We start from the raw sequence: 16,285 nt of genomic DNA, 5'->3' as shown, positions 1-16,285 counted from the left end.
AAGGATTGGAACTTTGCTTTGGAACTTCTTAAGAAGGAAGAAATATATTTGTTTTGTTTTATCTTGTGTACAGATAGTCCTCGACTTACAACCACATTTTGAGCCCAAATTTTTTGTTGCTAAATAAGTAAGTTTTGCCTCATTGTATGAACTTCCTTGCCATAGTTGTTAAGTGAATACCTGTGGTTGTTAAGTTAGTAACATGATTGTTAAATTAATCTAGTTTTCCCATTGACTTTTCTTGTGAGAAGTTTGCAAAAGGTGATCACATGATTCCGGGACATTGCAAATGTCATAAATATGAACCAGATGCCAAGCTTTCCAAATTTTTATCATGTGACCATGGGAATGCTACTATGGTCATAAGTGAAAAATTTACAAGTATTTTGTCAATGTTGTAGTAACTTCAAATAGTTACTAAACGAATGGTTGTAAGTCAAGGACTACCTGTATTTATCTATCAACTAAGTTTCATATTATTATGCCACTGAATAGGGATAGTGGCTCGAATCTCGCCAAGGCTCAAGGTTGACTCAGCCTTCCATCCTTTCTAAGGTAGGTGAAATGAGGACCCAGTTTGTGGGGGCAATAAGCTGACTTTGTATAAATATACAAAAGGATGAAGGCTATTGCTGAGCACATTGTAAGCCGCCCTGAGTCTTCGGAGAAGGGCGGCATATAAATCAAATTAAAAAAAAAAAAAAAAAGAAGATAGAGAGATCCTTGGTTGTCTAAACTTTAGGTGGCTGTCCAACCCCCAAATGAAAAAGGGAAGTATTTGATTATTATTCCTTAAATTCAAATCTAACTAGAAAAGGAAAAGAAAATGAAATAAATGTGAGAATATTTATTTGAATTTAAGAAAGAAATGGACAAGATGGTAAGTCAAAATAGGGAGTGTTTATGTAATTGGAAAATGCGATATTACATACTTGTATAGTCATGTCTTTCTGCTCTTAAGTATATGCTCAGTGTAATCTCTTTAACATCCATAGCAATATACCATCCATATACCGTCTTGTTTTACATGATTGAATATTGTAACTTAAAGTGTATTACCTGAGATGCAAGAAATAGTTTTTTGATGGAAAGCATTTTTGGAAATTATTAAATTTACTGAATTTTGTTCTATTATTCATTTCTATTATATGATACTAGTTTTCCTTCCTTCCTTCCTTCCTTCCTTCCTTCCTTCCTTCCTTCCTTCCTTCCTTCCTTCCTATTTAAACACTTAAGTTAGTAATACATTTATTAATTACCTAGGGAAGAGTTGTGGTTGGAGAGTACTGTTTAGGAATTGATTTGAAGAAATGTTCTTGCCAGTTCTTGACAAACAGATCTATGTAGTTACAATAAAAAAAAAATACTGGCACATTTCCTTGTATCTTAAGACATCAACTTCCTCCGAGCTCTTTTGGGAAATTTATTTGTGTTGTGGGAGGAATTTATTCACTTGTTTTTATATGTCAATCCAGCGTGAAGTCTCATTTCCGGTTGGCAAATAGCTCAGAACACTCATCAGAAGGACCCTCCACACACAGTGCTGTCTCAGTAGGTGATGGACACTTACATAGAACCACTTTACGGAATTTTCAGCCAGAGCGGCAAACAAGTACACTATCAGGACATCAAGAGCCAAGCTACACACAGAAGGAGTCTCAAATTACTCATGTAGAACAAAATGGTGATTATGGCATGGGAAGAGGCAGGTAAGGCCTTCATATTATTATGTCATTAATTCATATCACATATGAATAAACATAAAACATTCACAGACACTTTTCCTTACTAATTTGCAGAAGAAACCTTTTCAGAGGTCGGAGGAGACGGGAAGATGACAGACTATCAGTAAGTATTTACTTTTACTGCAGTCATATCAGTCGCCAGCTGATGAGAATGATGCTGACATCGTGAGAATTGTATGTGAATTTTAAAAAAATGCTTTACAATGTAAAAGTTTTGCTTATAAATTGGACTACAATAAGAATTCAGGCAATCAAACTCAGAAGTATCACATATCTTACTTTTTTTGATTGTTAAATATTCGTTTGTATGGCTGCAGAAACATTTTCACATAAGCAAAGAAATCCATCTTATATGTGCTTGAAGTTATGATGAATCCCCCCTCCCCCCAAGTTCTATTTGAAAGTATTCAGACTCCTGGGTTTAGAGACTGAAAGTTTACTGTCCCAAAATTGTTTGGGTTTTTTCCCTGAGTGCAATGATGCAGCAATTCTGGGGATGATATGATATAGTTTCCTAGAAAGAAGTATTCTGAAACAGGAAATGGTTGGCAGGTTTTCAGATCACCTGAATTGACACATTCTAGAAGAATAAAAGAAAAAATTTGCAGGGAACATATTACCACATGTGGTGGACGTGCCCAAAAGTAAAACAATATTGGAATAGAATAAGAAAATGCCTGGAAGAGATAACCAAACAACAAATAGATATGAAACCAGAATTATTTTTATTAGGAATATTTACAGGGAATTGTGACAAAAAATACAATATTTAATTTTACACATCACAACAGCAGCAAGAATAATGTACACACAAAATTGGAAGAATAACAATGTACCATCAGAGGAAAATGTAATAAGGAAAATCTTAGAGTGTGCAGAGATGGATAGACTCACAAAAGAAATAAAAGATAAAGAAGAAACAGAATACTACATGGTATGGAATAAATGGTATAAATGGTTAGAGGATAGATGTAAAGGTTAAGGAAAGACGAAATGAGGAAGATATAGGAGTTAGAAATTAGTAACAAACTTGTATATATGGAAATGACACAAAATGTATGATTGTAATTTAATATATTAATATATCAATATGTATAAAAACTAATGGAACCACATGTACAGTTAAAGGTAAATTGAAGGGGGGGGGGGGAAATGAATATGCAATAGAATATACCGATGTGGAAATGTTGTAAAGAAGAAAACTTAAAAAGAAAAAAACTGTTTAATAAAAATTATTTTAAAAAAAAGAATTTACCAAGAAACAAGAGAATATTTGTCATTGGAATGGTGAGATTAACAATAGTAATAGAATTTAGACTTATATATTGCTTCATAGTGCTTTGCAGCACAATGGAGTATAACCTATTATATTGATGATAAACTAGAGAAGATGTAAAATGGGAAGACATGGGGAAAGTTTTATTGGAACTCAATTTGCTATAATTCAGTTCAGGTAATATACAAGAGGATCCTTAGAGTTGTAATCTTGAGGTAACAATCAGGTATAAATGTAGTCCTTGACTTGCAACCACAATTGAAACCGGAACTTCCACCACTAATGATGCAGTCATTAAGTGAGTTGCACTCGATTTAACCACCATTTTTCCAATCTAGCTTCCGCATTGATTTTGCTTGCCAGAGCCTTCTGGGTGGGTCACAAATGGTGATCATGTGACTCGGGGATGCTGCAACCATCATAAATACTGGTTGCCAAGCAGTGGTGGGTTTCAAAATATTTTACTACCGGTTCTGTAGGTATGGCTTGGTGGGTGTGGCATGGCTTGGTGGGCGTGGCAGGAGAACAATACTGTAAAATAGATGGGGGCGGGGCCAGTCAGAATTTTTACTACTGGTTCTCTGAACTACTCAAAATTTCTGCTACCGGTCTCCAGAACTGGTCAGAACCTGCTGAAATCCACCTCTGTTGCCAAGCACCTAAATGTTGATCATGTGACCGCAGGGACGCTGTGTCTGTTATAACACCCCTCCAATCTAGCTAGAGATGCCATCACAAAGAGGCCTCAAAGAAAGCCAGGTCTCCAGCTATGTAGGACTTCAGAAGTGATCATAGGCACTTTGAATTATACTCTGGTGGAAAGAAATTGGCAAATGGTACAGTTGGAATATTAGTATTAATTATCAATATTGGGTTGTCCTGGTTAATATGAGAGTGGTTTCATTGTGTACTAATTGTAGTTCTAGGTGGTCTTTAAAAACAGTCCCATGTTGAGTGCATTAAGTAATCCACTCTTAAAGACCAATGCCATGAGTGACTAGTCAGCGTTGGCTATTCTAAAATTGACATCTGTCCATCACCAAAACTGGGCAGAGGCCCTCCTGACCATAGCTTTGACTTGCTCCATTAAAAGCAGTGCATAGCCTGTTGGCATAACAGCTGCTTCTGGGAAATACAAGCTCATCTACAGCTATAGCAAATAATGTCCTAGAGTCAGTCAGTTTTTGAATCTTCAGCCATTCCAGAATTGCCAATGCTAAATTGCTCCCTAATAATTAGGATTGGGTACAAATGTCTGATGGCATTCTCTGGTTTTTGCAAATAAGATTAATGAGAATAATACATATTAACATACTACTTCTCTTTTTTAGCGACCTCAGGCTTCAGTTGAAACCAAGACTTTGACACCAAAGTTTGACTTGCTAGCCTCAAATTTCCCTCCATTGCCAGGCAGCATGATAAAAACACAAGGAGATCCTGTTCTGGAGAATAGGATGTCAGATATAGTTAAAGGAATAAGCAAAGAAAAGGTACTTAATTGTATTTTTTTTCACATTCTCTCTCTCTTTCTCAATTTTAATCTTACATGACAGTTTTTTTATTATATTATTTGACATTGTTAAACATGCTTAATTCATCCTTACTACATTTGCTTGAACCCAAACAATAAATATTGTTTATATTACCTTTTTAGGAGCAAGAGCAAAACGGATAGCTTTTGCAAAAGTTCCTTTTTGCTTAATTTATATATAGTATATATTTTAAAATTCAAGAAATTAAAGCCTTAGTACATTCTGGGCTTACACCAGTACAGTGTAGAAAAATGAAATTTTATTTTAAGGTGTTCTTTTCACATCCAGCATTAAGCAAAAATTGTTGAAAAACGTGGCTTACAGTTCTTCAGCCACACATTACTGCCCAGTAACAAATGAAGAAATCTCAATTGGGACCTGCAAAGTTGTTGCTAAGTGACATGGTTGTAATTGAAACATCTCATAACTGTGCATAACTTGTCTGTTCCACTGCATTTGATAAGTAAATTACCTGCAGTTGTTGAACGCAACAAGACATGAGTGTGACTTTCCAGTTGCTGGCTTTCTCAGTGACTTGGTTTGTGAGAGCTGGCTGTGAAGCATCAACCATCTCCTTTGCGCTGATCCCCCACTGGAGCCCCAAGCCAAATGGCACAGCCATGTCTTTAGGCCCTTAGGAAAAGATAGTCTGGTTGGGGCCAACCTCACATTGGGAGTCAAGATATTCCAGAGGGTAGGAGCAACAGCAGAGAAGGTCTTCCTCATTCCCCCAATTCCATTGCTTTCTGTCTTCAATCTTAGATGAAGCTGCACTAGGCCTTAAGATAGGGTTGATGGAGCCCCTTGTTCTTGTTTTAAATGTTTTTGGATTGAGGCTTGCTCATATTTGGTGATTTATTTCCAAATATGATTTATTTATTTCCTGCACTACCCACTTTGATCCTTGCTACTCGGGCCACAATAAGTTGTCTGTCCTTGATCTCAATGCTGTGAGGTGGCTTGTGGCCTATATGATACCTAATTTTTATTTTCTGTAATAACATACTTAGTTTTTAACCTGTACTTTTGCAAACATTCTTCCTTCCCTTTTGCTTTATTTAGGAAAACAAAGATTTGACAGTTACTTGTCTAACATCCACTCAGGAAGAGCAGGGCCAAAGTGTTGTTCAGCCTGTCACGAATGCCAGTTCTCCCTATGGGATTGATCTTCCTGGATTAAGGTATGGAGATTGGTCTTCCAATTACAAGTATTACCAATAAATATTTTGTATGGCAAGAGAAGCACAAATATATTTTTGTATGTTTTAGTTCTAACACCGGTAAAATTGGCAAGTTTTCTCCTAACATAACCCCCAGACAGAAAATACTATGTAAGTTTGATTCCTTTTGAATATTTTAATTCAGGTCGCTGTCTTAATCAACCAACATTGAAAGCATGAAACAAAAGTCATACAGTCAGGTCCAGAAATATTGGGACATTGACACAATTCTAACATCTTTGGCTCTATACACCACCACAATGGAGTTGGAATGAAACAAACACAATGTGCGTTAACTGCAGACTGTCAGCTTTAATTTGAGGGTATGTACATCCAACTCAGGTGAACGGTGTAGGACTTACAGCAGTTTGCATATGTGCCTCCCACTTGTTAAGGGACCAAAGGTAATGGGACAATTGGCTTCTCAGCTGTTCCATGGCCAGGTGCGTGATATTCCCTCATTACCCCAATTACAGTGTGCAGATAAAAGGCCCAGAGTTCATTTCAAGTGTGCTATTTGCATTTGGAATCTGTTGCTGTCAACTCTCAAGATGAGATCCAAAGAGCTGTCACTCAGTGAAGCAAGCCATCATTAGGCTGAAGAAACAAAACAAACCCATCAGAGAGAGAGCAAGAACATTAGGCGTGGCCAAAACAACTGTTTGGAACATTCTCAAAAAGAAGGAACGCACCGGTGAGCTCAGCAACACCAAAAGACCCGGGAGACCACGGAAAACAACTCTAGTGGATGACCGAAGAATTCTTTTCCTGGTGAAGAAAACACCCTTCACAACAGTTGGCCAGATGAAGAACACTCTCCAGGAGGTAGTGTATGTGTGTCAAAGTCAACAATCAAGAGAAGACTTCACCAGAGTGAATACAGAGGGTTCACCACAAGATGTAAACCATTGGTGAGCCTCAAAAACAGGAAGGCCAGATTAGAGTTTGCCAAACAACATCTAACAAAGCCTTCACAGTTCTGGAACAAGATCCTATGGACAGATGAGACCAAGATCAACTTATACCAGAGTGATGGGAAGAGAAGAGTATGGAGAAGGAAAGGAACTGCTCATGATCCTAAGCATACCACCTCATCAGTGAAGCATGGTGGTGGTAGTGTCATGGCGTGGGCATGTATGGCTGCCAATGGAACTGGTTCTCTTGTATTTATTGATGATGTGACTGCTGACAAAAGCAGCAGGATGAATTCTGAAGTGTTTTGGGTAATATTATCTGCTCACATTCAGCCAAATGCTGCAGAACTCATTGGACGGCGCTTCACAGTGCAGATGACAATGACCCAAAGCATACTGCAAAAGCAACCAAAGAGTTTTTGAAGGGACAGAAGTGGAATGTTATGCAATGGCCAAGTCAATCACCTGACCTGAATCCCATTGAGCATGCATTTCACTTGCTGAAGACAAAACTGAAGGGAAAATGCCCCAAGAACAAGCAGGAACTGAAGACAGTTGCATTAGAGGTCTGGCAGAGCATCACCAGGGATGAAACCCAGCGTCTGGTGATGTCTATGCATTCTAGACTTCAGGCTGTGATTGACTGCAAAGGATTTGCAACCAAGTATTAAGAAGGGAAAGTTTGATTTATGATTATTATTCTGTCCCATTACCTTTGGTCCCTTAACAAGTGGGAGGCACATATGCAAACTGTTGTAAGTCCTACACAGTTTACCTGAGTTGGATGTACATACCCTCAAATTAAAGCTGACAGTCTGCAGTTAAAGCACATTGTGTTTGTTTCATTCCAACTCCATTGTGGTGGTGTATAGAGCCAAAGATGTTAGAATTGTGTTGATGTCCCAATATTTCTGGATCTGACTGTAGTTGCCTTTATTTCCAAAGCAGAAAATTAATCTGTTTGAAAATGTCTGTGTGCTTCAAAGCAATTCATTTTGTTATTTTGTTTTTTAAAAAGATTTTCTGAAGTGAATCTGAAAGATGTCACACAATTCTGAATGTTTTTTCTAGTACCACTCAGCAAGAGAAAAAATTGGAAGAGGTTTATGTGCACAAGGAGGCTGCAAGTCAGACTTCCCCACCTTCATCTGTATGCCCCCCCAGTACTGTAAAATCACCGAGGACAAATACCATTTCATCCACAACCAATGCAAACCCAATGCCTGCTGTAGTGATACAGGTAAGTACTGCTTTCAATCATTTTTGATAGTTTTAATAAACCACTTTCCAGATACAATAAATGTACCGAATGTAACTTTTAAAAATAGCCTGAAATAAAAATGTCAGACTCACTTGGATGAAAATGGTAGAAAAGCAAATATAGGTAATCCTTGACTTATGACCGTAATGGAGTCTGTCCATTATAGTAGCAAGTCTTGGTGGTTGTTAAGCAAGGTGCCCAGATGATTGCCTTGCTTAACGATCACCATCCCTGCTCTCCTGAACACAATCATTAAGTGGAGAAGTGGTGGTGGGGGAAGGTGTCTTAGGGTTGGGCTAAGCCCGTGAAAGCCCATCCTAGGATCGTCTGCCCTAAGTTTTTCAAGGTCCCACCCCACCCCGAGGCACCCTGTGCTACTCTATCTGTCCCTTGAGGTGCTTTCAGGCCCTGGGCCTACTTTCCTACTCCACTGAGTATCCACAGGGTTTGGGGCTGCTTCCCACCTCACTGGATCCCACCCTCCTCCCCAACTCTTGTCGCCGATTGTTTATTTGCCATCTAAAGAGCTCCCAAGCTCACATTGGAAAAGGAGAGTAAGTTATTCCATCCCCTCAGCATCTCTAGGCTGTGTGGCTTCATCCTGAAAGCTAGCACCATTTTTAGAATAGCTGCAACATGGCTACTCTGAAAATGATACCCACTTCCTGGATAGAGCCATGAAGCCCTGCAGGTATGCTGATGGGCAGAGCAGCCTGCTCCCCTTTCCCAAGTGGACTATGTAGCAAGGCTCCATGTACAGCAGCTTCTTCCAGAAGATCTACACTGAAAGGTAAATGACCGGGTGATGGGGCTAGGAAGGAGGGTATGGGAGACAGTGGGGTGAGAAAACAGGGAGAGCAGGAGGAGGAGGGAGATAGGCTACAGTCCCTACGGTTGGTCAGAATCTGCCTGAATGTTGTTCACATGACCACAGGGTGGCTGTTGGAATTACAACTTTGGAACTAGGTTGTAAGTAGCTTTTCCAGGATCTGCCATAACTTAAAACAGTTGCTAAGCAACTAGTTGTAAATTAAGGACTAACTGTATGTACAATTGCTAAACATAGCTTTAATTTTAAATTGTCACTAGCATATGCCCCTTGATTTTGTTATATTAGAGGCATACTAAAGTGTTTTTCTTTTGGTAAGGAACCTCGGAAGCTCAGTTATGCTGAGGTCTGTCAGAAACCTCCAAAGGAAGTACCTTCTGTTCCTGCTCAGCCACTTAGGGAGCTGCGTTCTAATGTAACCTCCCCTGCCAAAACAGAAGAAAATGGCACCCATGAGAAGGCTGGAGAGAAGGCACATGAAAAGTCTGAAGGACGGATGAATGACTTGGCTGTTTTCAGAGGCAATGGGCCTCCCAAAGGAGCTGCAGGAAAAATCAGGGAACAGAGGCGCCAATGTGGACGTAGGTCTTCTCCTCAGGGAGCGCCTCGGCGAGTTGGCAAGGAACAGTATATGCCACCGCGATCACCAAAGGAAAATTGATCAAACTTTTTATTTAATCAGAACTGTGAACTAAAGAGCAGTAGAGGAGAAACTGGCCAGCTCAGAGAATAAATATAGGAAAAGTGGACAGTAAATTGAAGAGCACAGGGTTTGCAATGTGAGAGAGCTTAAAGGGATCCCAATATTCATCTCGAAGTGATACAAAATGCTGGAGAAATAGAATCAATATAAATATGATAAAGATTATAATTTTTGTAACTTTCTGTTTTTAATTTCCTGTTCGAATTAGATTTTTGCATTAAGAACTAGCTTATTAAAGATGAGGAACAAATACACATATTAGCATGTTTCTTACTTGAAGAGGGGGCAAATATTTTTTTTGGAAAAAAACTGTAAAAGTTATAAATTACTTCTAAAAATCTATTTAAGGTATGGCTTGTAAGATGACATGTATGCCATTAATGGCCTTGCATTACAATTCAGCCCCAAAACTGACATGCTTGGTCAGTATGAATGAGTGTAGCCATATTACCTGTTATGTCATGATTTAGTCACTGATGATAATTGATTGTACTACTGTAGGATTTTGTGTTTTGGAAATATAGTCTCTGACTTTACTAATTTTGGTCAGCTTTTAAAACTATGATTTTACTCTGGAGTATGCAAACAGTAAGATTAGTAAACAAGAAATAGTGGGTAAGGTTTTAATTTGTTCCAGCATTTTCTCTAATTAGGATTAGCATTTTTTTCCATTGCTTTAATATTTTCTCTGATCCTTTATTACAGAATTTTAAGCACATCTAGCTGGAATGTAGTTATTTGGATACTAATGCAGAACTAAAAATAGGGAATGTGAAACTTCATAGTAAACATTACCTTGGTGCATTGAATTGAGATTTTCAACTTTTTAATATTCTCAATTCTCTAGAAGGAGGTAAGATAATTTTGGGGGTCTGACTTCAGTTTAACAAATAGAGTGGCCAACCTAGGGCCATACTTTGATATACTGAAAACAACTTTTCTACTTGAAGGAGTTTCAAACTATACCAGAAATCAGGTTTTATTTAATGGGGAGACAAAACAAAGATTCTTAAGTTTTCCTGTTTGATAGAGCTGATAACTGAAAATTAACTTACTTTGGAGAATATTGGCAAGAATATTAGGATTTATGTTAATTAGAATAAGAATGTGCAACAAACAGTGTGGTTTACAAGCTGATGATTATAGAATTTAAGAAAGTAGGGCAATTACAAAACATTAATCTTGCAAAATCAACATGCTAGACTTCAAAGTTCTGTATTAAAGTGTTAGGGGAAAGTATATTGGATTCTTTAGTTGGTAGCAAATAAACAAATTTAAAGACATTAGTTGTAAACACTGGAAAACTCAGTTATGAGATACCACCATGCATTTTTAGTTTGTGTGTTAGTGATAACTTTAAAATGTCAGTGGCAGATAAATAATTAACTGTGAAAATGGTAATCTTCTGATTTTTCTTAGCCAGAAAACTTTTGGCAGTTTCTTATTCTGTAGGCATTCTCTATCAATGGCTTTGAGAACACTCATATCTATTTTTTATATATACATACACACATACATACACACATATACATATATACATATACAAATATATATATGTGTGTGTGTGTATATATATATATATATATAGTCAGATTTGTCATTTCTCTAACTTATTCAGCTTGGCAATCACTTTTTTTATTTGATTGAGAAGTGTAAATGTACTTAAGGTAGTTGATATTCTTTTTCTATGCATGTTATTAATCATTTCTCATTTTGAAGTAACTGCTGGCCTTGGCAGACTTTACATTAAAACAAATAATTGATCACGTCTCTTAAGTACAAACCCACTTTGGTTTACTCATAATGCTATTTTTGCTGAATATGACACAAAAGGTGAAGTACTTAAAATGTTAGGAATTCTGAAAAATGTATAAATACTTCATTTTAAAAGACCCATAATTCTGATTATTGCACTTGGAATGGAAAAAAGGTTGAACTGCTATACTGTACCGTACTTGTTTTTAGGATAGATAAAAGCACTGTGTCATTGCAAACTAAAGATGGATTTGAATTAACAGTTGCTGGGAGTTATTTAAAAATGCTTCCTCTTCAAGAAGAATGCAATTCTGTGGGAAGATGCTACTTTAAAAGTTACTTGGCAATGTAAGGATGTGAAATCTAACTGTTTATATGTCCATGCTTGAATGGAATCTAGTATTCAAAGACAGATCAACTAAATGTAATTCTTTTCTTTACTGGATATTGAAGCAAACATAGCTCACAGATATTTTTTTGTGAGGGAAAAAATTGATTGTGGGAAAGGATGTGTTGTACATCCTGAAGCTTATGTCTGCGCATGTGTGCTTTCCCCACACAAGTGGCTCTTGTGCAATGTATGTGTAAAGTGTGTAAAAGCAGCTTTTCCAATGTCAGATTAATACCTTGGAGGGATTTACAAAAACTGAAGTGTTTGATAAGCGTTTCCTCAGTTAACATCTTCTCCACTCTCCTCCAATATCCCTGTCTATTTTGTTACCATAAATACCTAAATCTGTAAATTTAGATAGAAGGAATGACGAAGTAAAAAAACAACCACCATATGCTATATGCTGTTAATTGCAATTACTTTTGAGTAACAAAGTTATTTGGGCTAATCATTATTCTGAGAGAGTGAATTGGATTTTCATCAGTCTTCCCATATTACTTTAGAAATGAGACATAATAAGTTTTTAGATTCAATGTCTGGGCAATTTTACTATCTTGCTGTAAGGATGTGCAATATTGGCAGTGTTTGTTTTCTGCATAGCTGTGCATTAAATGTAAATGAGCAAATCGACATTGTTAAAACTGAAAGTTGATATATTGACCAACTTGTAAATCATTATCCTCTGTCTCGGCAATGGTTGAATGTAAATGACATTGACAGTATGATTTATACTGGTAAATGTAATAAAAGGAGCATTTTCATTGTAAATATTGGAACAGCAGAGATGAAGCTGATGTTTGCATTTCATAGAGCATCAGTGCCAAAACTATCAACTAAGAGAACAGTTGTATTTCCCTTTCAATAGGTCATCATTGGACGTACATGCCTTTTACCCTTAAACTTTTGATGAAATATAATAATATGCAAGATGATAACGATCACAATTACCTTTGTTTCCTGAACTTGTGAAAGGAGATCTTCATTAGCAGGAAATTTTGGGTTTTTTACACATTTTGTACACATTCTGTATCTTTAATTTTATTCAATAATTCTGAGCCATGGTATTGTACTTCTCTAAAAGGGAAAAGGAGAAGATTCTCTGTGGGTGAAATTTGTATTTCTATTTGTTTTCTCTCCCCCCCAGCCCCCAAGTAGCTTGGAAAGTTGTGATGCTGTTTTAACAGATTAAAATCGAACTCTTCTTATTGACCTGAAGATATGGGCAGATCAGTAGCAATTAAGTGACTTAAGCAATGCTTTACTATAATTTAAATAGCTATGGCCTTATTACTTCATCAGTATCAGCTAAATGTCTGAATATATCCACTATTTTTATTGTCATCAAGTGAACATTCACTTGGGTAAAAATTCCTGCTACATGTGTACAGATTATTTTAAATTTATAAAATGCTACATTGTATACTGATAAAAATGCAACAGAAATGCACTTCGGGGTGGGGATTGCTTAAACTTTTGTAAACTGTTGATTACAAGAAATATGCAATAGGTTTTTCTTTTAACTTTTGATATTTTCTTCTGAAACATAAGATCACCATCAGTCTGTAATGGTCTATCATGCTCTTGTGTGTATGTGAGAAAGAATCTATTATATAGCATTGGCTTCCTTTAGGATGGTACCTCTGATTTCCCTTCTCTTCCCCCCCACCCTTTTTTTTTTTTTCTTCTTTGGATGAAGGTTATTTGCATCTTCAGCCCTCGACTCTTGAAGAGATGGGAATGAGTGTATTAATGTAGATTTAAAATTTAGCATAGGAACTAATCAGCTTCTGAACTAACCTGTTAACAACTTCAACACTTTTATTTAATGACTTTTTTAAAAAATCAGTTATGAATAAAATTTCCCTCAAAGAAATTTCAAATATTAAGTGTTGGTGTGCAAATGGCTTCTGTTTTTAATAAACCAAACTACTCAGCTATATCTTTCCCCCAAAAAGTTTGACTTCTGTGATACATCTAGTCTGACTTAGCAGAGTGATGGCTTCATATATATCTCAATTATTTGGCTTATCTATTTCTTATCAGTTTGGTTTATTCCTGTTGTCAAAGCTGTCTAATCCAAGAAATTGTGTAAAGTAGGTTCATGCTTAATTGTTAAGATTATACATGTATTTGTATTTGTTTTTGACATTGCCAAGGTGCTATGGGAAATTGAAATAACAGTTAGAAGGAAATAATAAAAGCCACCTTAAAAAAACAACTTTGTCTGAATATTATTTGGTGAAATAAAGAAATAGTAAGAGGATATTTGTTCAAATCTAACAGGATCAAAAATGAGACATGAGGGGAAACATTGATTAGTGAAAGAAATCCATGAAATTTATCAATGAAAATGAGATAGATCATTTCTTTTATTTCCTTTTTTTAAATTTTATTTTATTAATATAGTCTATGCATCAATACACAAATGAAATATACAATTCTGCCACCATGGTGTAATGTGAGTACATTGTCCATAAATATAAATCATTCCTTTATACATACATACTTGCCATCATATATCTATTCTATCCCACCTTTTCTGGACCCAATCGTACCATAATTTCCAACTGTTATAAAATTCTGAATCTTTTTTTACCATTGATCAATCTAGTTAATCTATCTGATTCCGCACACTCATTAATTTTATATATTATTTTCAAATCCATCGGTAAGTATTGATTTTTCCACTCCTGCGCAAACCCTAATCTTGCTGCAGTAATAATATGAATCAACAAGAACCATATACCTTATTTAACATTCAAAGGTTTTGTCCCCAACAGGAAAATATTGGCCTCAATTTATTTATTCAAATTTATTTATTTATTTATTCGAATTTCTATACCGCCCTTCTCCTTTCGGACTCAGGGCGTTGAACAGCCAGATAAAAAATATCTATACAAACATCACAGTTAAAAAATAAAGTTAAAATAATTTATAAATTTGGCCCATAATTTAAAACTTGTCAATTAAAATAAATATTAAAATTTTAAAACTAACCCTAAAATCAGGACAGACCGGCTAACTGAAAAAAATAAGTTTTTAGGGCCCGATGAAAAATCCGGAGGTCGGAGATCACTCGTATCTCGGGGTAGATTGTTCCATAGGGTAGGTGCCACCACAGAGAAGGCTCTCCTCCTGGGGGTCGTCAGCCGGCATTGCCTCAATTCCAAATTGATTTGTGTAATTTCCAAAATCCACTGCCGTATTTTTTTCCAATATTTAACCACCTGCGGGCAGGTCCACCATTGATGAAAGTAAGTTCCATTACTGTAACCGCATTTCCAACAGCAGGAAGATGTCCTGGGAAACATTTTAGCTAGTCTTGTAGGGGGGAGATGCCAATGGTAGACCATTTTATATATGTTTTCTTTATATGAGGAGGCCATGGTTAATTTCATATTTTTCAACCAAATCTGTTCCCATTGCTGGAAGTCAAGGGGATATCCAAAATTTCGCCCCTACGTTATACAATCCTTCACTACATCCTGTCCTATCTGCAGAGACGATAAATATATATAACATTTAGATAGTACCCCTTTCCCTCCTCATAAGATCTTATCCAATTCTTGTCTTTTACGGTAAATTCCTTCACTATATAAATCTTTTTTATACCTGGAGTGCACTTGGGAATAAGACCACCAGTTTATCTTATATCCTTGGAGAGTTAATCATTCTCGTGACTTCGGATTACCCTGAGCATCCAAAAAGACTTCATAAGTCAAAGTTTTCCCCCCTTTATACAATGGCGGGTAGATCTGAGCTTCCTGCGCTGAAATCCAACATGGGACTTTTGAATATACTCTTCTTCTAATCTTTTCCCAAGTGTACCCAAGAGTCCTATGTAAATAGTGATCGTCAAACTGTCTGGGGCGGCCGGACACTCCCGGCCATAAAAAATAGTGCCAGTTATGTTGAAGACTGGCTCCCTTAAATGTCAAAAGTCATCTCTTTTGTAGGGTCATCCATTCTTTCATCCAAATCAAGTTTGCTGCTTGGTAATAAAGCTCCCAATTTGGGAGTCCAAGTCCTCCTCTGTTTTTAGGTTCTTGTAATATTTTAAGTCCAATCCGCGGCTTCTTTCCCTGCCAGATAAACTTGGATATACTCCTATCCAAATTTGTAAAAAAAACTCTTTGTTCAACCTTACCGGGGCTGTTTGAAATAGAAATAGCCATTTGGGTAACACGCACATCTTAATGGTTGCCACCCTTCCCAAAATTGATAACTGGAGATTTTTCCATCTTTCTAGATCTCTGAGCATCTGGTTGTAAAGAGGAAAATAGTTATCCTCCTTTATGGAAGAGCATCTGGCAGTCAACCATATACCCAGATACTTAATTTTGTCATTTTTAAACCCATTAACTGCTCCAGCTGTTGCCTTTGCATCTGAGTCATATTCTTGGCTAGGATTTTAGTTTTTTCTTCATTCATCAATAATCCCGCTACCTTCCCATACTCTAATCAAGCATAATAATTTCAGGCCCGAGTCCAGTGGTTGATCCAAAATAAATACAAGATCTTCTGCATAAGCCTGGACTTTAACTTCCTCCTGCCTAATCTTCATTCCTCTTATTTCCGTATTTCCTCTCACTTCTCTAAGCAGGGGTTCTAAAGTCAATACAAATAGCAATGGGGAAAGGGGACATCCCTGTCTTGTAT

At 36.8% G+C, this 16,285-nt stretch overlaps 1 protein-coding gene across 2 annotated transcripts in view; it reads left to right on the top strand.

Annotated features, from left to right (window-relative positions):
• Window positions 1-13,835, top strand: part of LARP4 (La ribonucleoprotein 4) — a 44,403-nt gene extending 30,568 nt beyond the window's left edge. For both annotated transcript variants that reach the window (XM_070937809.1, XM_070937808.1), the window contains 6 exons: window positions 1,476-1,709; window positions 1,800-1,848; window positions 4,353-4,511; window positions 5,616-5,734; window positions 7,759-7,927; window positions 9,097-13,835. In XM_070937809.1, coding sequence (XP_070793910.1) covers window positions 1,476-1,709; window positions 1,800-1,848; window positions 4,353-4,511; window positions 5,616-5,734; window positions 7,759-7,927; window positions 9,097-9,438 — 1,072 coding nt within the window. In that variant the 3' untranslated portion in view covers window positions 9,439-13,835. The remainder of the gene's footprint in view (window positions 1-1,475; window positions 1,710-1,799; window positions 1,849-4,352; window positions 4,512-5,615; window positions 5,735-7,758; window positions 7,928-9,096) is intronic.
• Window positions 13,836-16,285: the final 2,450 nt, after the last annotated feature.

This window comes from Pituophis catenifer, unplaced genomic scaffold, assembly GCF_029215685.1.
Source record: "Pituophis catenifer annectens isolate HBS135680 unplaced genomic scaffold, rPitCat1.0.hap2 SCAF_2, whole genome shotgun sequence".
Classification (NCBI taxonomy): domain Eukaryota; kingdom Metazoa; phylum Chordata; class Lepidosauria; order Squamata; family Colubridae; genus Pituophis; species Pituophis catenifer.
The sequence above is the reverse complement of the archived record's forward strand: the minus strand, read 5'-3'. Positions and strand labels throughout refer to the sequence as shown.